Raw genomic sequence first — 20085 nt, forward strand, 5'->3', positions numbered from 1 at the left:
GTTACATAATCAGTTAATGAATTAAAACTTCAATGTATTCTTAAAAATCTAGAGGAATTCTACTTACTTCACAGTTTTCTCCGTGGCCATGTGGCCACAAGGGCTGAAAGCAAATGTCGGAGGTCCGGCATCTACGTAAAATGCCGGTTCAATTCCCATGCACAGTTTTACTACGGGCCCCATCTGGAAATAAAAAATTATTTGAACAAATGCATGCACAGCGATCTTTAGACTAATGAAAACAATAATAAGAGCCTACTGCATAAGATACAAAAAATAAACCACGTAAGTCCAGAAGATAGAAACTGTCTACACATTACAGCTACTCATTTGGTCCATTTTCCTCCAGGTCAAAGCAATTTAATTTTATTATCCTGTATCTTATTGAAAAGCCTCCGCAGTTATGAGCACAAGTGTGTTAACCATTTGAAAACTTCTACTTTTAAATTAAAACAAGAGACGTGGTACAGCTGTTTGGCCAGAGCGGTGAAAGCAATGTTGCTTTTTATGGGAAATCAAATAGTTTCAAAAGCCGAGGATGGTAGCAATTCAATTTAACGAAGTGGCAGGTTCCTGAAAACTGATGCTGCACTGTGTATCTGGTAATAATTCCCAGTTTCCTAACTTCAGCCATTCAAATGCCACAAGTGATGGGTTGAATCAGATTATTCAATGATGACATATCAATTTCAGAGGATTGCTTTGTGGTTGTGCGGAACTATTGCAGCATATGTTTAGGAGAACTCAGAATTTACCTTTGAAAAAAGGAAACTGCCAACTAAACAAAAGTATGAAAAATACTTCTTATTCTTATTGTACCGTTATAACCCAATGTGGGTCTTAGCTTGTTCGACGAGTTTTTTCCATTCTGTCCTATCATTCACAATCCTTCTCCATTCACTCACTCCCATCGTCCTCACATCCTCCTCCACGTCGTCTATCCATCGTTTCCGTGACTCCCTCTCATCCTTCTTCCCATCGGTCTCCATTCCATTCTTGCAACGTGGCCAAGCGAGGCTAACCTTTTGCTTTTCATCAGCCTCACGACATCTGCTCCCTGTATGATACAATCTAGTTCATGATTCATCCTAATTCTCCAGGAGCCATCACTATTCTGTACTGGACCATAGATTTTCCGTAATATTTTGCGTTCTAATATTCTAAGTTGTTGCTCGTCAAAGCTAGTCAATGTCCAGGCTTCACGTCCGTATGTGACTACTCGTCTTATCAGAACTTTATTGATATGAAAAATACTTACTCATTTTTATTCACCTAAGTTTTTAGTATTGTCACTTTTAGAAAGCCACAATAATTAAAGCATAATATGTTAAGCTGTAATGTACAGAAGAAGGAAAATATGGCTGATTTTAACAGTGGAATCATATTTAAAATAACTGCAAGTAACAGCTGTGAACTCTATTTTCATAAATAAGCAACGTTCATTATTTGCAGAAATGAATTTCTTTCTTTAAGAAATAAATCACAGGCCAGAAGACCACTTTGTTCTACACAGCTCATCTTTCAGTACTGGATTTACACTGCAGTACCTTTAAACACGCTGGACAACGCCTGTCCTTCGAGCCTTTATCCTGTCCCCAGTCGTGGTGACCCTGGACATGACCACACTTCAGGTACAGGTACGGCCGCCTTTCATTCCCCGTTTCATCACTCGGAGTTAACTTGCGTGGAATCACCAGCGTGTTTAGTCCCACAGGGCGCTGGGGTCGTCCGGCATTCAACTCGCCTACCAGAGTCTCCAAGTGATGCTTTGTCTACAACAAACGAGTAGCTTAGTTTTTAAATCTTCTCAGTCAATCTTCACACTGTTCGTTATTACTACGCTTTATTAACCGTTAAAATTTAATACCACTAAACATCCATAAATGTTGTGATTATTTAGTTCTAAAAACCAATTTCCATCACCAAATATTATGACAATCAAACATTCAATGGACAATAACAAGATCTTCAAACACAGATGCAATACAGCCTCTGGAAGTGACGTACAGGAGGAAAATCAAAGTACGTATTCATTAAGTTTCGAACTTTCGTTTCAAAACGTCGACTCTCCTACGAACAAACACACGGGTTCCATCTTACTCACCGGTGATTTCTCCAGTCCTTCATGTGACCGCCAGAGTAACGTCGCACCGCAGAGATCAATGAGAGTTCCGTCCTGAAGAACATTCGTCTCGTCATCAAGCTGAAACACACATACGAACCTGTTTCGTGGTCTAACTTTCATAAAGCTGTTCCTACTGTCTTCTGATGCAGCGTAAAAGCAAACTGTGATCTTAAAAGAATCCATCTTTAGATTTCTTCGGGAACCTCGAAGTTTCTCCTGTTCTGTTCCTAAGTATTACACCACAAAGTAATATATGTAGGCAAAGCTCCGTGCTTTCTCGACTTCTGCAGTAAGCAGAGGTGAGGTACGAGCTGTGCGCTCCGATTTGCCCAAGTAAGTCACTTTGAACTTGAACATCTTTTGTGATTTAAGGTAAGAACAATTAACGTAATAACATGTATTAGTGACGAGAAATATTTGTAGTTCGCTGTTACTAGCGGCACTGAAACTGATTCACCGGTCACCCAAACGCGGAAAACTCCTGCCCGCATCAACGGGACGCCGGCCGACCACGCAATGCAAGCACGACCGCAGCCTCATAAATTGTAGACCCGGTAGCCCGCTATAACCGAAACAGTCGCGTTGGCGGTATTCACACTCACCACCACTCCTTTCTGCTGGGCGGATCGGGGGTCCCGCAGGGAGAACAAGCTGCCCCCGACAGACACCTCTCGCCACAGACTGGGTTTCACCTCGCCACCGCAGAAAGATCCCCCCGGGTGCAGGATGAGGACGCCGTTAGTCGTCAGGCCGTCGATCTCGCGACTGTCCTGCCATTTCGTCGCCTTCTCCTGCACATAACAGTTCACGGTTACATACACTCGTTAGTTCAGTCGGTAATACAGCTCTCTGCAGCCATTTCCAATGCACGAACACCGACAGGTACACATTACATCCTCTCTCTCTTCCTTGAGCAGATGATATGAAATGTTTTTTTGTGAAACCCGAATGTTCATCACCGTGCTCACAAAACCTGCTATTGGACCACCTTCAGAATCAAGATCCATGTAGTCACGTTTCCGCAACATACAACCAAGATCCATTTTAATATTATCTTCGAATCTTACCGCAACGTCTCTCAACTTATCTATTCCATAGCATTGTATATTGAGCATGGGGACATTGAAGTCTGGTAAAATCAAATTTCCTTTTTTCTCTTTGCACCAAGCACTTCCACTCACCCCAAGGAAGATGTTCCGCGAAGAGTCGAAGCCCGCACCATAGATCCGCGCTACTCGTGGGTTGGAGCGGTCACAAAGGATGCGACATGCAAACCGAGACACCGTGCTTCTCAACAACTTGTTCTCGCCGACCTTGTCTCCCGCAATTGTATCCATTACCACGAAGTCGATGGGCGACTCCGACGACCGGCCGATCTGCAGAAACGAACACAAAGTTGATGACAGAAATCTGTAAACATTCATAACAAGTGTAACAGCACAACACAATCTGACGTCGACAGTGTTCAGAAAACATCAAATTCAAAGGAATTTAAATCTCGTGCTCAAATTTTCACTACAACTGCACATCTTTCCCCACACATTCTCACACTATTTCCAAAGATCCATTTTAATATTATCCTCCCATCCATGTCTCGCTGTTCTGAGTGACCTCATTCCTTCAGGCTTTGAAAGCGACGCACGCCACACCCAGTTCATCATCCTCGATTGGCCATTCTAATATTTAGCGAAGAATATAAATTATGAAGCACCTAATTAAGTATTTTTCTACAGTCACTTCATCCCAATTAGGTCCAAATATTCTCTTCAGTCTTCTGAGATCTCCAATCAGTTGTTCTTTTCTCTTAATGTGAAAGGCAAAGTTTGACACCCACACAAAATACGTAAGATTACATTTATTTTTGTGTTTAGACAGCATTTGGAAAGACAAAACAGTCCTTGACTGCATGGCACCAAGCACTGCCCAAATTTATTCGTTCTCGGTATCCTGCAATCTGGCGACAAGACGTATACGTGTAGACCAACTTCCTTAGTAGTGTCTAATGAACTTAAAAGTGCCTCTGCTTTCCTTAACATAATAGTACAAGACAGTTAATCCCATGGGTGACAACGAACAACACTGCTCGAAAACTAAACTCAGTCCAACCAAAAACACAAAACACGAGCATCTGCAAACATGTTTTTAGTCAATACGCGAGATGTGGCGTTATCATAAGTGATGGGAGGCAATGACACGCGAAGTCCATCACAGAAAGTACAAATCCAGGCGTGAGACGTGTCGAGATCTGACGTTCTCACGGTGTGATGATGGCGTTCAGCCCTGATGGTACATGCAGCAAGCACCTCTGAAACGTCTACCAGAAGACAACATCGATGAGTACAACATGGCAAGAGTATTTTGTCAAGTGCACGTGCGATCTGTGAATCTGTGGACGCAGCGAAAGATCATATCTCACCTGGAACATGTCCTTCTCTTCATCAGGCATGTATTCGACGATGACAGCTTCGTTTTTCGATAATGTGTAGGATATGGAGTGTTGTTCCACGTCGAGGATTGCCTGGAAACAAAGAACTCGATACAATTTACGACATGAAGAGATGACCTGTGCGAAGATAGGAAGATGATGATGAAACATATATTAAGAGTCGTCATCAGCTTCTCAAGATCGATTCTGCCCAATTAAATCTGTAAATTCCAAATGTCAAACATTATCTTAATTCGCGTGAAATAAGGGAAACCCACCCAAGTTTTAAAGCAGGCTTTTGCATGTTTCGAGAGTTTGAAAAAGACTACATCTGAATACGAAATATGATCGATGCTAAAGGAATGCAAGGTTTGCGCAGACACAGAGGACTTGTGATGAATGGGAAACAATTGAGACAAGAACAACACAGTTTATTAATTAAACTGATTGTCTTAAGATACGAAATTGATTTTAGGGGGCAGTAATAACGAACCAGTGACATCAGTGTCTAGAATTCAGAAATATCTCGTTAAGTTACACTTTTAATTGTAAAATGAAATGAATTTTAAAAAATATAATACTATTTATACTTAACCAAACTGGTTATGTTTCCCTTCAAACGACTCTTGCTTATTTGACTCATTTTGAGTAATACACGCCAGATAACAGTATTTTGGAACAAGGCAATGAAATTCATTTTCTGAAAACTAAAACCAAACCCATTTTGTTAGATAAGAGGTTCTCGCGACAACGAGAATGAAAATGACTGTCTTGTGGGACGTTGCACCAAGTAGTCTGGTAAATACTCTCCGACGTTTCAGACAGACTTAAATTAGAACAATGTTAATGTGTTAATGTGTGTAATGTGATCTCGAGTTCAATTCCTGTCGTCCCGATGTGTTTCACAATTTTCCTCAGTAAATCCGCGAATCCACGAGGACTTTAAGTAGCCGACAAACGCTCCCTTATTTATATTCATCCTCTCACACAACGTTTATAAAACTTCGATAAATAAACGAAGGTTCAATCATGCACCAAACTATGACATAAAGAATCTTGGTGAAGAGATTCCTAGAAAAGTATTCACACCCTTGTGAGACTACGTCCACAGAAACGAAGTCCCAAGAAGAGCTTCGCCGAGTATTTCGAAACAAGTTAACGAGATGTGAAGTTGCCTACGAGCATAAGGAAGTCACTTTGAGCATCTTTTATGATTTAAGGTAAGAACAATTAACGTAATAACATGTATTAGTGACGAGAAATATTCGCAGTTCGCTGTTACTAGCGGCACCGAAACTGATTCGCCGGTCACCCACCGGAAGATCGCGCACAACTCCCGCCCGCATCAACGGGACGCCGGCCGACCACGCAATACAAGCACGACCGCAGCCTCATAAAATGGAAACCCGATATTTCGGACATAGTTTTGCAAAAAAATTACTAAATACGATCACAGGACTCAGCGTGCATGAAATTTAAATTAAATAACAAGCTATACGGTGTAGGTCGATTCTTTTCTAAACCTAAGGCACTACGGCATATTTGGTGGGGAAACCCCTGGACTCTATAGACAATATTTTTGTGGATAACCGTGGATCCGGAATTTTCTAAATATTCCAAAGTCAAATTTGAACAGCCTTCTTCCTACTGCTGTTCAGAAACTATCCATCGGTCCTATCAGCTGAGCATCAAGGGACGATTTCTTCTTCTTTGAGCATCAATTTCAGAACTTTTCTACAGCTTGAGGGGCTACGCCTACCTGGGAGGAATGTGGTGTTTTGACGACATAGTGCTGTGACCGCTTGACTCCGTTAGCCGATGACCTCTTGTACAACACAAATTTGCTTCTCCTCCGACCTCGGTCGCCCGGTGGCAGGAAGCCATTATATCTGCAACACACAAGACACAAGTCTACCAACAGAAATACAAGATTAACGAAAGGCTTGCTTTAACGACGAATTCCATCACAGGAAAAATATCGTTGGAGACGTAAGTTGGGCGAGACTCATCCGTGGAACGGACGAGCTCGGAGTCAATATAAACGTTGAATAATATTTTCTGAAAAAATCGCCAAGGTCTCGTGTCGTGCTCGTGTCGTTATCTTCACGTTCCTATATAAATAGACCCCTAATGCGTAGTAAGAACTATGAAACAGTGCCACCTTCGTAACAGGCTTTAATTATTGACAAAGTGAACAAAATTAAATTGAAGGCGAGTCACGTAAAACTGTTAAGGAAAGGATGACACTGAAAATCACGGCTTGTCTTTCAAGCACTGGTTAATACAATTCAAATTACATTTAGTGATTAAGGATCAGCTTCTAGCACACAAAATTTCATCAAAATTCGGACACGGATTCAGAAGTAGGAAGTACAATTATTTCAGCGGTACGTTTTCAGACTTCCCCACCTTCAATGACCTCGACTGACTCGGGATGACTTCGGAGGACACGGATTCCTATTCGAAAGTTCTTTGAATCACCCTGTATATTAGTGACATTTAATCTGACAGTGTAAATGACGCTAAGTAAATTCCATATTAATGTGGATTTTGAACTTCCGTTTACAGTAGGCCTCGTTTATTTGCTTCAGGAGTACCAACTGTTTGTTTTAAGTAAAATGATTTGCAATTCACTTTCATGGAGCATCTTTCAGCCACGTTTACACCACATAACAAAAATAAACAAAACGTTCATCTTAATATTTAATTAAAGAATTCCCACAACAAAAACATGACCCATGGGCAGCGACCACAACGCAAGCCTAAACCATCCTATGAGGACTGAACCTGAAGCAACCACAAAGTTCAACCTCTATTTACACAATGAGCAAGGTCAAGGTTCATAGGCCACGCGTCAGGGACACATTTCACAACTACCACCTTGAAAATCATGAATTTAGAATTTATTCTTCAAGAAAACAGACTTCTGGCATCCATCTAAACACTTAAGGGCGATATCGCACTAGGATGCCAACGGGAGGCCATGGCGGAGCTGCCAGCATCTCGGCCAAACTCAATGCATTAATTTAGTAGTCACATATCGCACCTGGCATCCGTCTGGCAGCGCTTCCAACTTGGCATCGCTGCCAACCAAGATGCCAAGTTCAATTGCTGCTGGCATCGCTGCCAAGCCCAAATCAACATCACACGACAGTCTGAGGCCAGTCCATTGACGTCCGTGCGTGAATGTGCTTGTGTGTATTTCTGTTTCTTCCAAACGTGGATAATTTCGACACCGAAAGATTGATAATTGAAATTCAACCCCGACTATGGGATTCATCTGATATTGAATACGCAAACCGGGACTTGAAAAAAAGAAACTGGGAAGAACTTGTGGAAATATTTGGAGGAGGAGATTTATTTACAGTAGAAAAGAAAGAATTAGGTAAGAAGTGTTTCTATGGCTTCATTTGTGGGGCCGCTTTCCAATATGGCAACTTCATTTTTAATTTTTTTTTGTTTAGTAATCTATGCATCTATCTATATATCACAAATAATGTGAATTAAGGAGAAACCTGCTTTTATAATGTTTTATTAAATAAAGTTTGTTCGTGTAATATTACATGTGATTTGCAAGAACTGAAATATTTCAAATTCAATAATGTATAATGAGTATGGACGTGCAAAGTGTGTGTATGGACAATTTTTTTACTTATTTCTTTGTTACAGAATTGAAATTCACTCCAGGTATGTAGTTTTGATAAAGGTAAATCTCATTTTCTCAAAAGTGATAAAAGTTGACATTTCTCCGTGCTAATAGCCCTTCATTTCGTGATCACATAATGTCGATCCATCTGTTCACTCGACTGGCGTCGAAAGCTGGCAGCTTGTCTGGCGTCTCTTTCTGGCAGCTGGACGCCATGGCATCGCTGTTGGTGTCGCTGCCATGGCATCGACCAACTACTCTACCACAGTCTACTTCATCCACTGTTTATTTTTTGACGATAATCAGTGGAAAAGAATAATTTTATATAAACGACCCCTCACACAGACGTTTCCTCATTGGTCAAGACGAAGAGACACTTTCAAAGAAATTCTTCTATAAAGATAAAAAATGTGATAAATGTTTCCTGAAACAGACACAGAAACTGCTCATTGTCCGGTGAACTCGCCTATCAATGGTGGCATCACTGCTAGGGTTTATACAAAAACCGACTTTTGAAGAAAAAAAACGGTTTTCGAATTTTTCAAATTTATCCAAAAAACAAGTTTTTAAAAACCGACAAACCCTAATCACTGCCCAGTGGTTCGCGAACGATAATTCCAGAGTCGCTGTTCGAGATTTATTAAAAGGGCATGGATTAAGTTTTATTATTTTGCGATATTCAACTCCAATACACAAACAGACAACAGATACTCAATGTAACTCACCCTACGATGGTCAGCTCGCCATACTTTGTCATCTGTTTGGGTTCGCGCGCCGAACTCGACTCTTCATGTTTCTCGGTGTCATCCGATCTGAAACGAACGCAAAAATAAAAAAATGTTTTAACATAAGTTTCAGAGAGACAGAATTTGCCATTTTCGAAAAAAAAAACATCAAAATTGTTACAATACGTACGACTGCATCTCGCGGTTACAAAAATTATTTTACTTTGAATAAATCATATTCAAGCCAAATTCGTGTTCTCTGTAGAATGAAATTTGCGATTTAAGCCAGTGCCGGTCTCAAAATCATCTTTCAAGCATCCCCTAGATCTCCTACAAATAGATTTACCGTTCTGCACACCATTTCTAAATCAAAGTTAACTGCGCAGCAACTTGAGCTCGGACGTGATACGCGTTGAGCGGGGCGCAACAGAATTCCTATTAAAGGGAACAGATCAAATCAAATAAGGAAATTGTGTAACAAAACAATTGAATTTCGTCTGGGGAAAAGAACCACAAACGCACAGAGAAACCTGCATCATACGAGACAGAAATCCTTACATACGAGTCACTTCATCGAACTTTAATTCGAGACGATGTCACATTAAGGCTTCGACCAGGATGTTCTTTTGTTAAATCTTATGTGGTACCGCCTGATTTGACTTCTAATGGTTAAGTGAAGTGTTTTCTTCGCGGTACGGTCTGGATTCGTAAATATTATGAATACGAGCTTCGGCTTCAAAGGGTTAACCAGCTGATTTTCGTAATGGTGAGGTGAAGTGTTTTCTTCGCGGTACGGTCTGGATTCGTAAATATTATGAAGACGAGCTTCGGCTTCAAAGGGTTAACCCTTTGAAGCCGAAGATCGTCTAAATATTATTTATGAATTCAGTCCGTACCGCGAAGAAAACACTACACCTCACCATTACGAAAACCAGCTGGTTAAGCAGATCAGGAGAAAATCCCTGCTAGGAATTCGATATACGCGCATGCGCAAGATTTCGCGCTGAGCGACGACCGATCCTACAAGCATTCGTTCCACAACCACTGAACGAACAACAGACGACAGGCTTTCAGGCAAAATCTAAACTCCTGATTCTTAAAGCATTGCGTAACGCTTTTGATATTATGTTCTTTGGCAGCAAAAATATCTTGGCGTAGTATTTTCTTTCGGGGCAATAGTTCTCTTAGTTGTGTTTGAAAAATGACGACTCGTAGGCCATACCATAAAGTTAGAAAAATATATAATCAATAACTACCACGTTCTTTATTTCAATTGATGTTCATAAAATATGTCGGCAATTTCCCAAGAACAGCTTCGTCGAGTATTTCGATTAACGAGATGTGAAGTTGCCTGCAAGCACAAGGAAGTCACTTTGAACATCTTCTGTGATTTAAGGTAAGAACAATTAACGTAATAACATGTATCAGCGACGAGAAATATTCGTAGTTCGCTGTTGCCAGCGGCACCGAAACTGACTCGCCCGTGACTCACGCGTACAAGTCCCGCCTACGTCAACAGCAGCGGCCGATAACGCAATGTAAGCACGACCGCAGCCTCATAAATTGTAGACCCGGTACTTAGCTGGAAACAGACCTTTATTTCTTTAAACTACAACCACTGTCAAATGCACCGGGGGAAGGCTTGATGAACACAAACATACCCCTCCCCCCCTTCGAAAAATTATAAGACATTTTTAATGAGGTTTTTAGTTCCCTGTGCATGTTTTAACTCCTGAATTTTAAACCCTGTACAAGTACAGCACTGAAATTCTCAGGCTCGCCGTAAAAATAAGTTTCTTAGGACTAATAATCAATTATGGGCAGTTACATATTTCCAAAAGTCTCAAGGTTCTGGCCGTTCAGAGGCCCACACAATTAAAACTCTCTCATAATGTCACAGTAATTCGTATGTTTCTTCTTTTGTGTTTTCATCACTATGTTCGCGGCACATTTTGGTATACTGAGGCGAGGAAACACCCGGTGGAGAGAGAGAGAGAGAGAACGGCTACCGTGACCCCTACTTCCTAGCAGCGTCAGAACAAAGTCTTATTTATCTAAGACAACACTCTCTACGAAACTTCTATCACAAATAATACGAAACAGGACATTAATAAGAATTAAGAGTACTTAAAATATCTGTAAGAACTGTTTTATCATAAAAGCAGTGTTACGGGTAGCCAGGAATTTTAATTCGTGAACAAGTTTCGTAGATTCCTGGGACACGCACGCAATACGTACCCAGTGAGAGTATTTGGCGTTAACGGGTCATAGAGCCAGCGTAGCCAAAAATATATTCCTCGTTGTACCAACTACACTCTGGCAAATTTCGTATAGTTTCTTTTCTCTGACGACGGAAGCTGATTCGGAGATTTCTATTGAAGTCAATCACGGCCGGTGTCTCGAAACAAAAAAAAACACTTCTTAACACTTGTAAGTCTGTTTCAATTCACTCAATTCGTATCGCTGACCGCCTCGCCTTTTATTGACCTCGAAGATTAATTATCATAAAATCACGCCGACAATAATTACACGGGTCGCTTGTTTGGTTGAATACGATATTTTCATAATTTCCTTCACGTTGTATAATGTATTTGTTTTTGTTTTCATTATGGCCGCGTCTGTGGGCTTCTCTGTATCGAATGAAGGAATCGTTGTCGTACGATGTTCCTGGGTCGGTTTGGAGTTCGTCTACGTCACTTTACAGGTTTCTGCTTGAACCAGGCCCGTAAAGGCAAGCCCAACTTCACACACTGTCCCTCCAACTTGGTAATACTCATTCTCAACCTTGGTACTAATTGGGGTAAAGTGGTCAGCGACACGCCCCGAGGGGGCTGGGTCGACGTAGAGGCGTGAGGAAATTTTATTAGACTGCTAACATTTCTATAATACACTTATTAATCAGTGTACTGCATGCAACAAGGCTTCGGTTGTGTCGCGAATTTTAATAAATTGTATATTAACACGTTGTAGTTATAAACATGCAATTCCCTTATCTTTCGTAATCACACACACTGGTTCATCACCGATGGTTTTACTGAACACGTTACGTTTTGTTGTTAAGGTTGGTACCATTACTTAACGTAAGAAAATTACAGACTTGAGTAAACAAATTCATATTGTGAGTAAACGGAGACACCTTTGTAGGCGTACAACTCATCCTACAGCTACGTAGCTGCCAAGCTTACACACCTGCAAACCCTGCAGTCACAGTGGGCAACACAGAAACCAAGAGTACATTTACGCGCGGGTTACCATAGTAACGCATTTTCAAGAGTTTGTATGTGGAAACCAGTTTGACTGTGTTTGTAACAATTCTGCCTACTTTTCTAAATTTATTATAAAAATATTTAGTAACACAGCATACTCACTTGCTAACCATTTTGGAAGGATGTTCCCCAGATGGGGATGATGAGTTATCACACGAAATTCTGACTGCTACGTTGAACCACCACACACACAATTACGACAAACGGAAATTACTTTTTTTAAATTAACGCTCGCGCATAAATAACAGAACGCAATATTCCATGTTTTCTGCACACGTTTCGTCTATCTACCTTTGTATATTCTCGTCTTACAAATTGAGAACAAAGATAAGTAATGGACACGACGTAAACAACAGACGCCACAGCATATATTTAAACGCGAACCAAACCAAATCTGGAGACGCTTCTCACACAAAGACAGCCACAGCACTGAAACAGTTGCACAAAGACGAGCGGTAGACCACAGGCAGGACGTGCTGAGAACGCAGCGTCTGACATCTAGCGTAAGAGAAATGCACTAGCTGTAAATGCAACGCACATGCGCACCCAAAGGATGACTGGTCCGACATCTAGCGTAAGAGAAATAAACTGTAAATGTAAACATGAAGGTGTGGGAGCGGAAATCGAGGGGATCACATTGACAGAGGGGCTGAATGGTCGTATTCTGAGGGTCCAGCAGGAGGGGGACCTAGCAGCTGCGCATGCGTACCCCACATACATGACTAAACTTACCCTTTTTATCCTACGAACATGCACGCACTTGTTCTCGACCGTCATTTCCGTTTCAGCACTAAGCAGACGAAACTGGCACGCAGGGTTGAAAGTAGAACTCGCCAGGTGAAAGTCAACGTTTAGGAGAAAATTTGTGACAAATCTGAACCAGTGCTGAAGTCAGATTTGTACAGAGAATGCCAGTGTACTAAGGATCTAAGTGGCGTTGAGCAGCTATAGATCGTGATTAGGGGTTTCGTGGTTTTACTGAGTCTCTGCAAACAAATGCCGAGACAAGTCAACCTGCTCGATGTTTTCTCCGTTACGTTCTGATTACAAACATTAACATAACGAGGACAGGCCGCGTCAAATGTTGACAGTTATCAAACGTTTCGCCAAACACTGCAGTTGCCATCATCAGGGTGAATGTGTAGAGATTGGGACAGAGGTGTGAAATTGAGTCACACACAACGCCATGACTGTAATATTTTTAATTACAAAAAATAAAATCTAAACTGGTGGCAAACAAGGTATACCACATTATTAATCGATGTAAAATGCATGGTCCAATAGTACAGACACGAATTGAAATGTCAATAAAATATAAAAGTGTTGAATAATTTATTTACGACAGCAACAAATACAAGATTTTAAATTAACAGTCAATCTAAAAACATCCAAAATAAAATACGTCTTGCCAGGTAAATGCTCTGTACTTTTAAAATGGCCGTTCTGAGGTCGCTTTCCACGTTCATCGTAGAACGATACTTTGTTTTGATGGCTGCCACTGCTGAACTGCCTCTATCAATCGAAGGATGTTAAAAATATTTCAGCATATTGATTCCACCATCACATTGTATATCGCACAGCCACAGCCTATCATGACTTATTTTCGTTATAGAAGACTTACAATTAACACCTGCCATAATAATATAAGGTTTGCATTCCCCCCGGATCCCCTAGTAACACAAGGAGACTTCACGGTACACAACTCACTCAGAAATCACTTACTTCAAGGCAGCGCAGAACTTCATTTCCATGGACTTTTAACAAGTCACAACCAACACGCCTCAGTTCACACATGACACGAACATGCACTGAATGGACAGTTTCCATTTCGCAAGAGCTACAGTGAGTAAACGTCCGCATGCTTACGTTTATGATCGTGTACTGGAATTATGAGAAGGAATGCTGCGTTGCCAATTGTGGCAAAGTCCCTTTGAACAAAGATACGATTGTAAAGGCTCCCGCACACCAGAGCGATGTAGCGGTCAGATATTTCCTGCTTTCAGACAGGCAGCGATCTTGCGGGCAGCGTTCCGGACAGTGCAGCGATCTACTCCGCGGTGGCGATCAGATGCAGTTTGTCGAGTTTGATCGCTGCCCGCGTCATTGTGTGTTAGCATGAACAAAGAGTACAACAGGGCAACTTATTGAAGAAGTAAAATTATTTAATTTGTCGCATCCTGATTACAAGAATATAAAAAAGAAAGATGAAGTCTGGGAACAAATAGGCAGATCGCTAGGAACAAGCTGTAAGTTCACACATTTCCCATTTATTTTCATCAATTATTTAATCTATTATTCATAGTTGTATACAAAATAACTTTAACAGAATAATTACACACGTCAATTATGTTAAGTAAATACTTAAACACTTATGTAATAGTTTTCTTCATATTTATCTTATGACAACAATGCTTAATATACAAATACTGCTCTTGTAAATCAGTCTGTTATGTTATTACAATAAATGGAGTAAAAGTACAGCTTTTTACGTATTGAAATAGTTAACAAATCTATCACGTATCTGAGCAGATAAATGAGTTGCCCTTTTTCCTTCTAGTTGTAGGTTTCCAAGAGCCTCTGCTATTGCTTCTTGAGGTTCTAGTAAGTGCTCGAACCTCAAACCAGAGTTTTTTGAACGCAAATAATTATGTAGAATGCATGCGGCCTTTACAATACATACAGTAGTTTCCACTTTTATACCTGAATTTCCCCAAGAAACATCCTCCACTTTTGAGCTAAAATTCCAAACGCATTTTCTACAACACGTCGAGCTCGAAAGAGTCGCTTATTGTAGATCTCCTTTTTGTAGTCCTCTCTTGATTGTCTGTATGGAAAGGGGCGCATCGTAGTGGAAATGCTTCGACGCCTATTACGACACAAGGAGTGAGTTCGTTCTGACCAGGCAAGGACCTATCTGCTGGAATATTAAATGTTCCATCAGCTATCTTTCTCCCCATACCACCTACGTCTATACAAATAAATTTGTGATTGTGGTCAACAATAGCCATTAAAACTATCAAATATTTTTTTCAAATAGCTAAAATAGTTTGAACCAGAATTATTTGTACACTTTATGGTAATGTGTTTCACATCAATGCTTCCAACACAATTAGGAAACTGTCACGTTTCATTAAAACCTAATATTGTTTCTTCCCACATTTCTTTTGTAGGTTCAGGCATGTAACTAGGCTGCAAACGTTTCCAAATTGTGTCACATACTTCCTTAACAATACCACTAACTGTAGAAAATCCCATCCGAAAGCCGTGGCCTGTTGTGCTATAAGAGTCACCAGTTGCTAGAAACCTGAAGCAGAAAATATAAATGAAAACATTTGTCACTTAGGTGATGTCTGATTGTGTGCTTTTCAGGTCAGGAGGTGAAGAACTGGAAACACCTAAGAGCTGAGAAGACGCGTACAGGGCAAGCAGCGAAAAGTCTGAATAGATATAAAACTTGGCCATGGGTCCAGCAGATGTCATTTTTCAGCCCTTTTCTACAGTTTTTCAAGTACAGAGTCAAATATATCCATCCCAGATTCCGTCCTTAATTCCGAAGTAGATGAATCTGAATCTATTCTGACTGAAGAAGCTAAAGGCACTCAACAGGCTTAAGTCATATCATCACACCTTCAACCTGGACAGGAAAGTTTTTCCAGACCGGCATATCCTCCATCCACCCGTATTCAAAAAAGAAAGGTGGAGAAACATCTCCCCAGCATTCTTCTTTAGTAGGACAAATATTGAATTATTTGGAAAATAGACCGATCGAAAACTCAGCCTATGATGATGTTGATTTACTCTGTATGGGATATGCCAAAACCATTAAGAAATTCTCACCACGATGGCAAACAGTAGTGAAATTTAAAATTGCACAAATATTAATGCAAGATGCTACTAGATCAAATTGTCACTGCAGTACGCCTAGTCCAGGACCTTCAAGATCAGCAGGTTGCTCACAGTATAGCTCCGAAAGTAACCTACCTTCGCAGAACATAGATCTTGAAAATACGACTACATCTGCAAGCTGGCTTCAGGATTTTGGAAAAGCATTGTAAAGATGTTACGTAACACAATATTGTAAATTTCTTTTCAAAGTGATATTTCTTTTGAAAATTCTGTAACACGTAAGATTTCTGAGAAATTGTTGAATTAAGTGGGAAGCTTGTAATTTTGTCACGTATTCTTTAATTAATTATTAAACTGAACAAATGTCATAGTTGTTTGTCTCAAATAAGTTATTTTTTTCTAATGAAAACTGTCTGTGCATCCCCTTACCTCAAGGCAACTGCTAGGCGTTCCACGGGTTCAATAGGTCACCTGTACTTCGTACATTTCTTCCTTATATCTCCCTTAATTAGGTCCAGTACATCATCAAAGCATACAATTGGCATCCGAATGTAATATAGAAACGTTCTTCATGTTGTCACAGTTGCTGATATAAAGTATGAAATTCTCCTTCATGTTCATGAAGCAGAAACCACGTTTTCTTACGCTTCTTTCTGAAAAATATATTAATTCATTAATATATATTAATTGTGATGTTAATATTTGTAATTACTTCTCAAATTTCTACAATTGTACACAATAAAATGAATAATTACCTGGCTTGCCGCTTCTCATCATCAACCAGCGCTGACAAGAGTATCGCTTCTTCTTACAGACGAGATAATCGATGCATCGTTTACGATCTTGTGCTTACGCGATATTTCAAACTGATCGCTACCACCGCGTTGTATGGTGTGAGAAGACTTGATCGCCATCGCTTCATTCATTCTACGTTCGATCTCCGTGAGCGACCCTGAGTTAGCTGGAGCGAAACAAAGAGAGTGGACGGTCATAACCTCAAACCACATAAAAATAAATGAAGGCCGAACTTCGCCCAGAGAATTAAGGAACCGACAACTGTCTAACCCTGCAGAGTCAACCAACAACACGCATAATAGTAATACCAAATATTGGACTGAATTATTTGAAGTAAACATAATAAAAGAGTTTCATTAAGATACTGTAACGCGTGTTTTCACAACGCGAACTGGCTATAACGCCATTGATTTATAAGAGAATGCTGTTTTCATAACGCGGATGCATGTTGGATGTGAAGCGATGGAAATTAACAAATTAAATTCAGACACGTAAATTATTATGCAAATACAATGCATTCAAATTAAAAACAAAACTAACTGCTATGAAGATGATGAATCCGAAGGCTTTACTCCCACCCCAAAATTCCAACGCTTTCTATAACACAACTATCGCGATAAGACTATACGCCTATTGCCTGATAATGAAACAAGACTTCACCAGCGCCATCACTGCGCTCAAAGCAACATCGATCCAATCGGCGTAGATTTATAACTCAAGGTCGTCCAAATTCTGAGTCTGCAGTCCTGAAGAACACCACAGACATTGACCGCCGTAAAACACAAAATCTCATATTATTCAAATAAGAAGCTAAACTTTTGATAACAAATAAAAACAAGTTACATTGATTTCAACTCCAAATTCAGTCTGACAGCAGAGGAACTGGTAAACAGGGCATTTATAAAACAAAACGGGAGGGCCACAGCTCACGGGCTGAGTTCAAAATCCTGCAATCGTGATTTTTAAATGATAAGGATTCATTTACAAACGTTTTCTGCATTATTAAAGTCAAACGTATCTTCATATCGAAGTATAATATTAAAAATAATGCATTCCGACCCAGCACACATATGAGGTACGTCGATTACACAAAATACAATGCAAATTAAATTTAAATAAAAACAATTCCACGTCCGCCATTCTGATGTTACAGTGCCCTATAGGGTCTATTTATATAGGAACGTGAAGATAACGACACGAGCCCTTGGCGATTTTTCAGAAAATATTATTCAACGTTTTTCAATGGAACTGTTTATATTGACTCCGAGCTCGTCCGTTCCGCGAACGAGTCTCGCCGACTTACGTCTCCAACGATATTTTTCCTAAAACAGTTTCATTAAAAAACGTTGAATAATGTTTTCTGAAAAATCGTCAAGGGCTCGTGTCGTTATCGTTACGTTCCTATATAAATAGACCCTATATTCTGTCTACGACCTACTGCAGGAAACAACAACAATAATAATACTGACAACAGAAGAATCTATTTCTGTTCCTCCAAAAACCTTGAATTCTTTAAAAAAATGCAAAACCACACAGTTTTAAAGATGGCTGTGTAGTAGACGTTTACTGATGTTAAGAGGGGCTTGCAGAAGAGGACTGAACGGGCCTGGTTTAAATGACAACAATCAAAGTTCTCGGGTCACTCTCCCCCACCAAAGGAAAAGTTATTCGCAGCTATGCTTGAGATACAGTCGAGCTCTAGAAACAAATCCCACCGACTTGATTTTCTAGGGGACTTTCGCAGTTGCCCACCTACTCCGCCATTCTCGAGAAACAGTTCGAGATAACACCTTAAAAACTTGGCATCCGATATCTTTGTAATGTTCTTGGAGCGTCGTTAAATAATCCATTCGATCACTGGCACTTGTACATAATATCGCAAATAAACATGTTTAGACGTGCTTGTAATGATTAGCTTTGTTGACTATTGTACCTACAATGTGGAAAAACATTGGCGTAACACCCAACAAACATCACATATAATGTACCACGGGATTCGAAGTGCACTACAGAACAATTCTCAAATTGTAATTTTCACAATGCTTTATTCCAGTTACACTCATCTGCACTTTGCACACGTCATCAGGAACGATTATAACAAAACTAGTCTACTCAGCAGCTTGTAAATGCTAATTTATGGACCAATGATTCAAGGACTCTCTTGAAAATACATATAACAGTTGCTTGGCTTGACACGATCAAATTGAAGGTGCTGACGTGGACAGGGCACGTGCAGCATTTGAGGAAAATCAGAAATACATACAAAATTTTGGTTACACTCCGAATGCCTAGGAGAAGATGGGAGGATAATACCAAAATTGATGTTTTGATACAGAGTTGGAGGATGGCGGCCAGTCTTGTGAGTACCGTAACGAACCTTTGGCTTTGCATAAATGGTGAGGAATTTTTTATCCAGATGAGCACAGTATTAACTTCTCAAGGAGGACTTTGTTCCGTGGAGTTAGTTCAGCTGGTCTCCTTACTGTTAATGGATCCAAAAAGTACACTACCATATTCACAAAAGTATGCCATTGGATCCTACACTAAACCAGCTGAATCCATTCCACACCGTAACATCAACATCTATGATTCACGAGTGGTTTCTTCTTTTTAGGCCATCCACATAAAATTGTGCATGCTACACGACCTCCCCACCTCATTTTATTCAATTAATCATGAACTGTGATGCTTCATCAGTTTAACAGATGAATATGAATCATATATTAGCGCTACGGAAGTTTAAATGGTTGGGCACATAGTCCAAATTATGCTCCACATCCATCAAGTAAATATGCAGACCTTTGTTTCATGACATGATGCTTCAGCATAGAGGAAGCATACTTTTACATTGCAACTGGGTCCATGACTACTATTCAATGTGTATTGGATATAAATGTAAAATGTATAAAAGAAATGTATCTCAGCAAGAAATACAAATTACTCTCAAATGTAAGTATCTGCTGAGAGCTTTTGTTTCATATATGCTACTAAGGTTAGGTGTATTCTTACCGGTTACAAACTGGATGTTACACATTATTAATAAATGCACAGAAGACCATGCGAAACATATTTTACAAGGATTAACTAATTTAAAAAAATCTGACAAAAAATTTGCTACTGGAAATAAAGTTACCATTAACAAATATTAGAACTAATATATATACGTACACACACACACACTACACAGCTTTCAACACCTGTGAATTACTGAAGAGTGAATGTATATGAACTGTCTGAAAATAAATAATTACAGAAGT

At 40.0% G+C, this 20085-nt stretch overlaps 1 protein-coding gene and 1 long non-coding RNA gene across 8 annotated transcripts in view; one reads left to right on the top strand and one right to left on the bottom strand.

The window, feature by feature from the left end:
* The window catches only part of LOC110827966 (protein pellino-like), a 28208-nt gene that overhangs the window by 2367 nt on the left and 5756 nt on the right, over positions 1-20085 (bottom strand). For 2 of the 7 annotated variants that reach the window (XM_087340005.1, XM_087340006.1), the window contains exons 2-9: positions 8922-9008; positions 6310-6439; positions 4542-4643; positions 3307-3501; positions 2728-2916; positions 2105-2203; positions 1548-1772; positions 68-183 (exon numbers count right to left, since the gene is read on the bottom strand). In XM_087340005.1, coding sequence (XP_087196131.1) covers positions 68-183; positions 1548-1772; positions 2105-2203; positions 2728-2916; positions 3307-3501; positions 4542-4643; positions 6310-6439; positions 8922-9008 — 1143 coding nt within the window. Of the gene's footprint in view, positions 1-67; positions 184-819; positions 1058-1547; positions 1773-2104; positions 2204-2727; positions 2917-3306; positions 3502-4541; positions 4644-6309; positions 6440-8921; positions 9009-12289; positions 12635-13909; positions 14037-20085 lie in introns of those variants that run through there. The other 5 variants (XR_015532475.1, XM_087340009.1, XM_087340004.1 and 2 more) reach the window with 5 other exon arrangements.
* Positions 14294-16406, top strand: LOC110829764 (uncharacterized). Its single transcript, XR_002543066.2, has 2 exons — positions 14294-14433; positions 15557-16406. It is a non-coding gene; the product is annotated as an uncharacterized LOC110829764 (long non-coding RNA).

Source organism: Zootermopsis nevadensis, unplaced genomic scaffold (genome assembly GCF_977971745.1).
Source record: "Zootermopsis nevadensis isolate Lab colony 2312 unplaced genomic scaffold, Znev_1.0 Znev_ptg000059l, whole genome shotgun sequence".
Classification (NCBI taxonomy): domain Eukaryota; kingdom Metazoa; phylum Arthropoda; class Insecta; order Blattodea; family Termopsidae; genus Zootermopsis; species Zootermopsis nevadensis.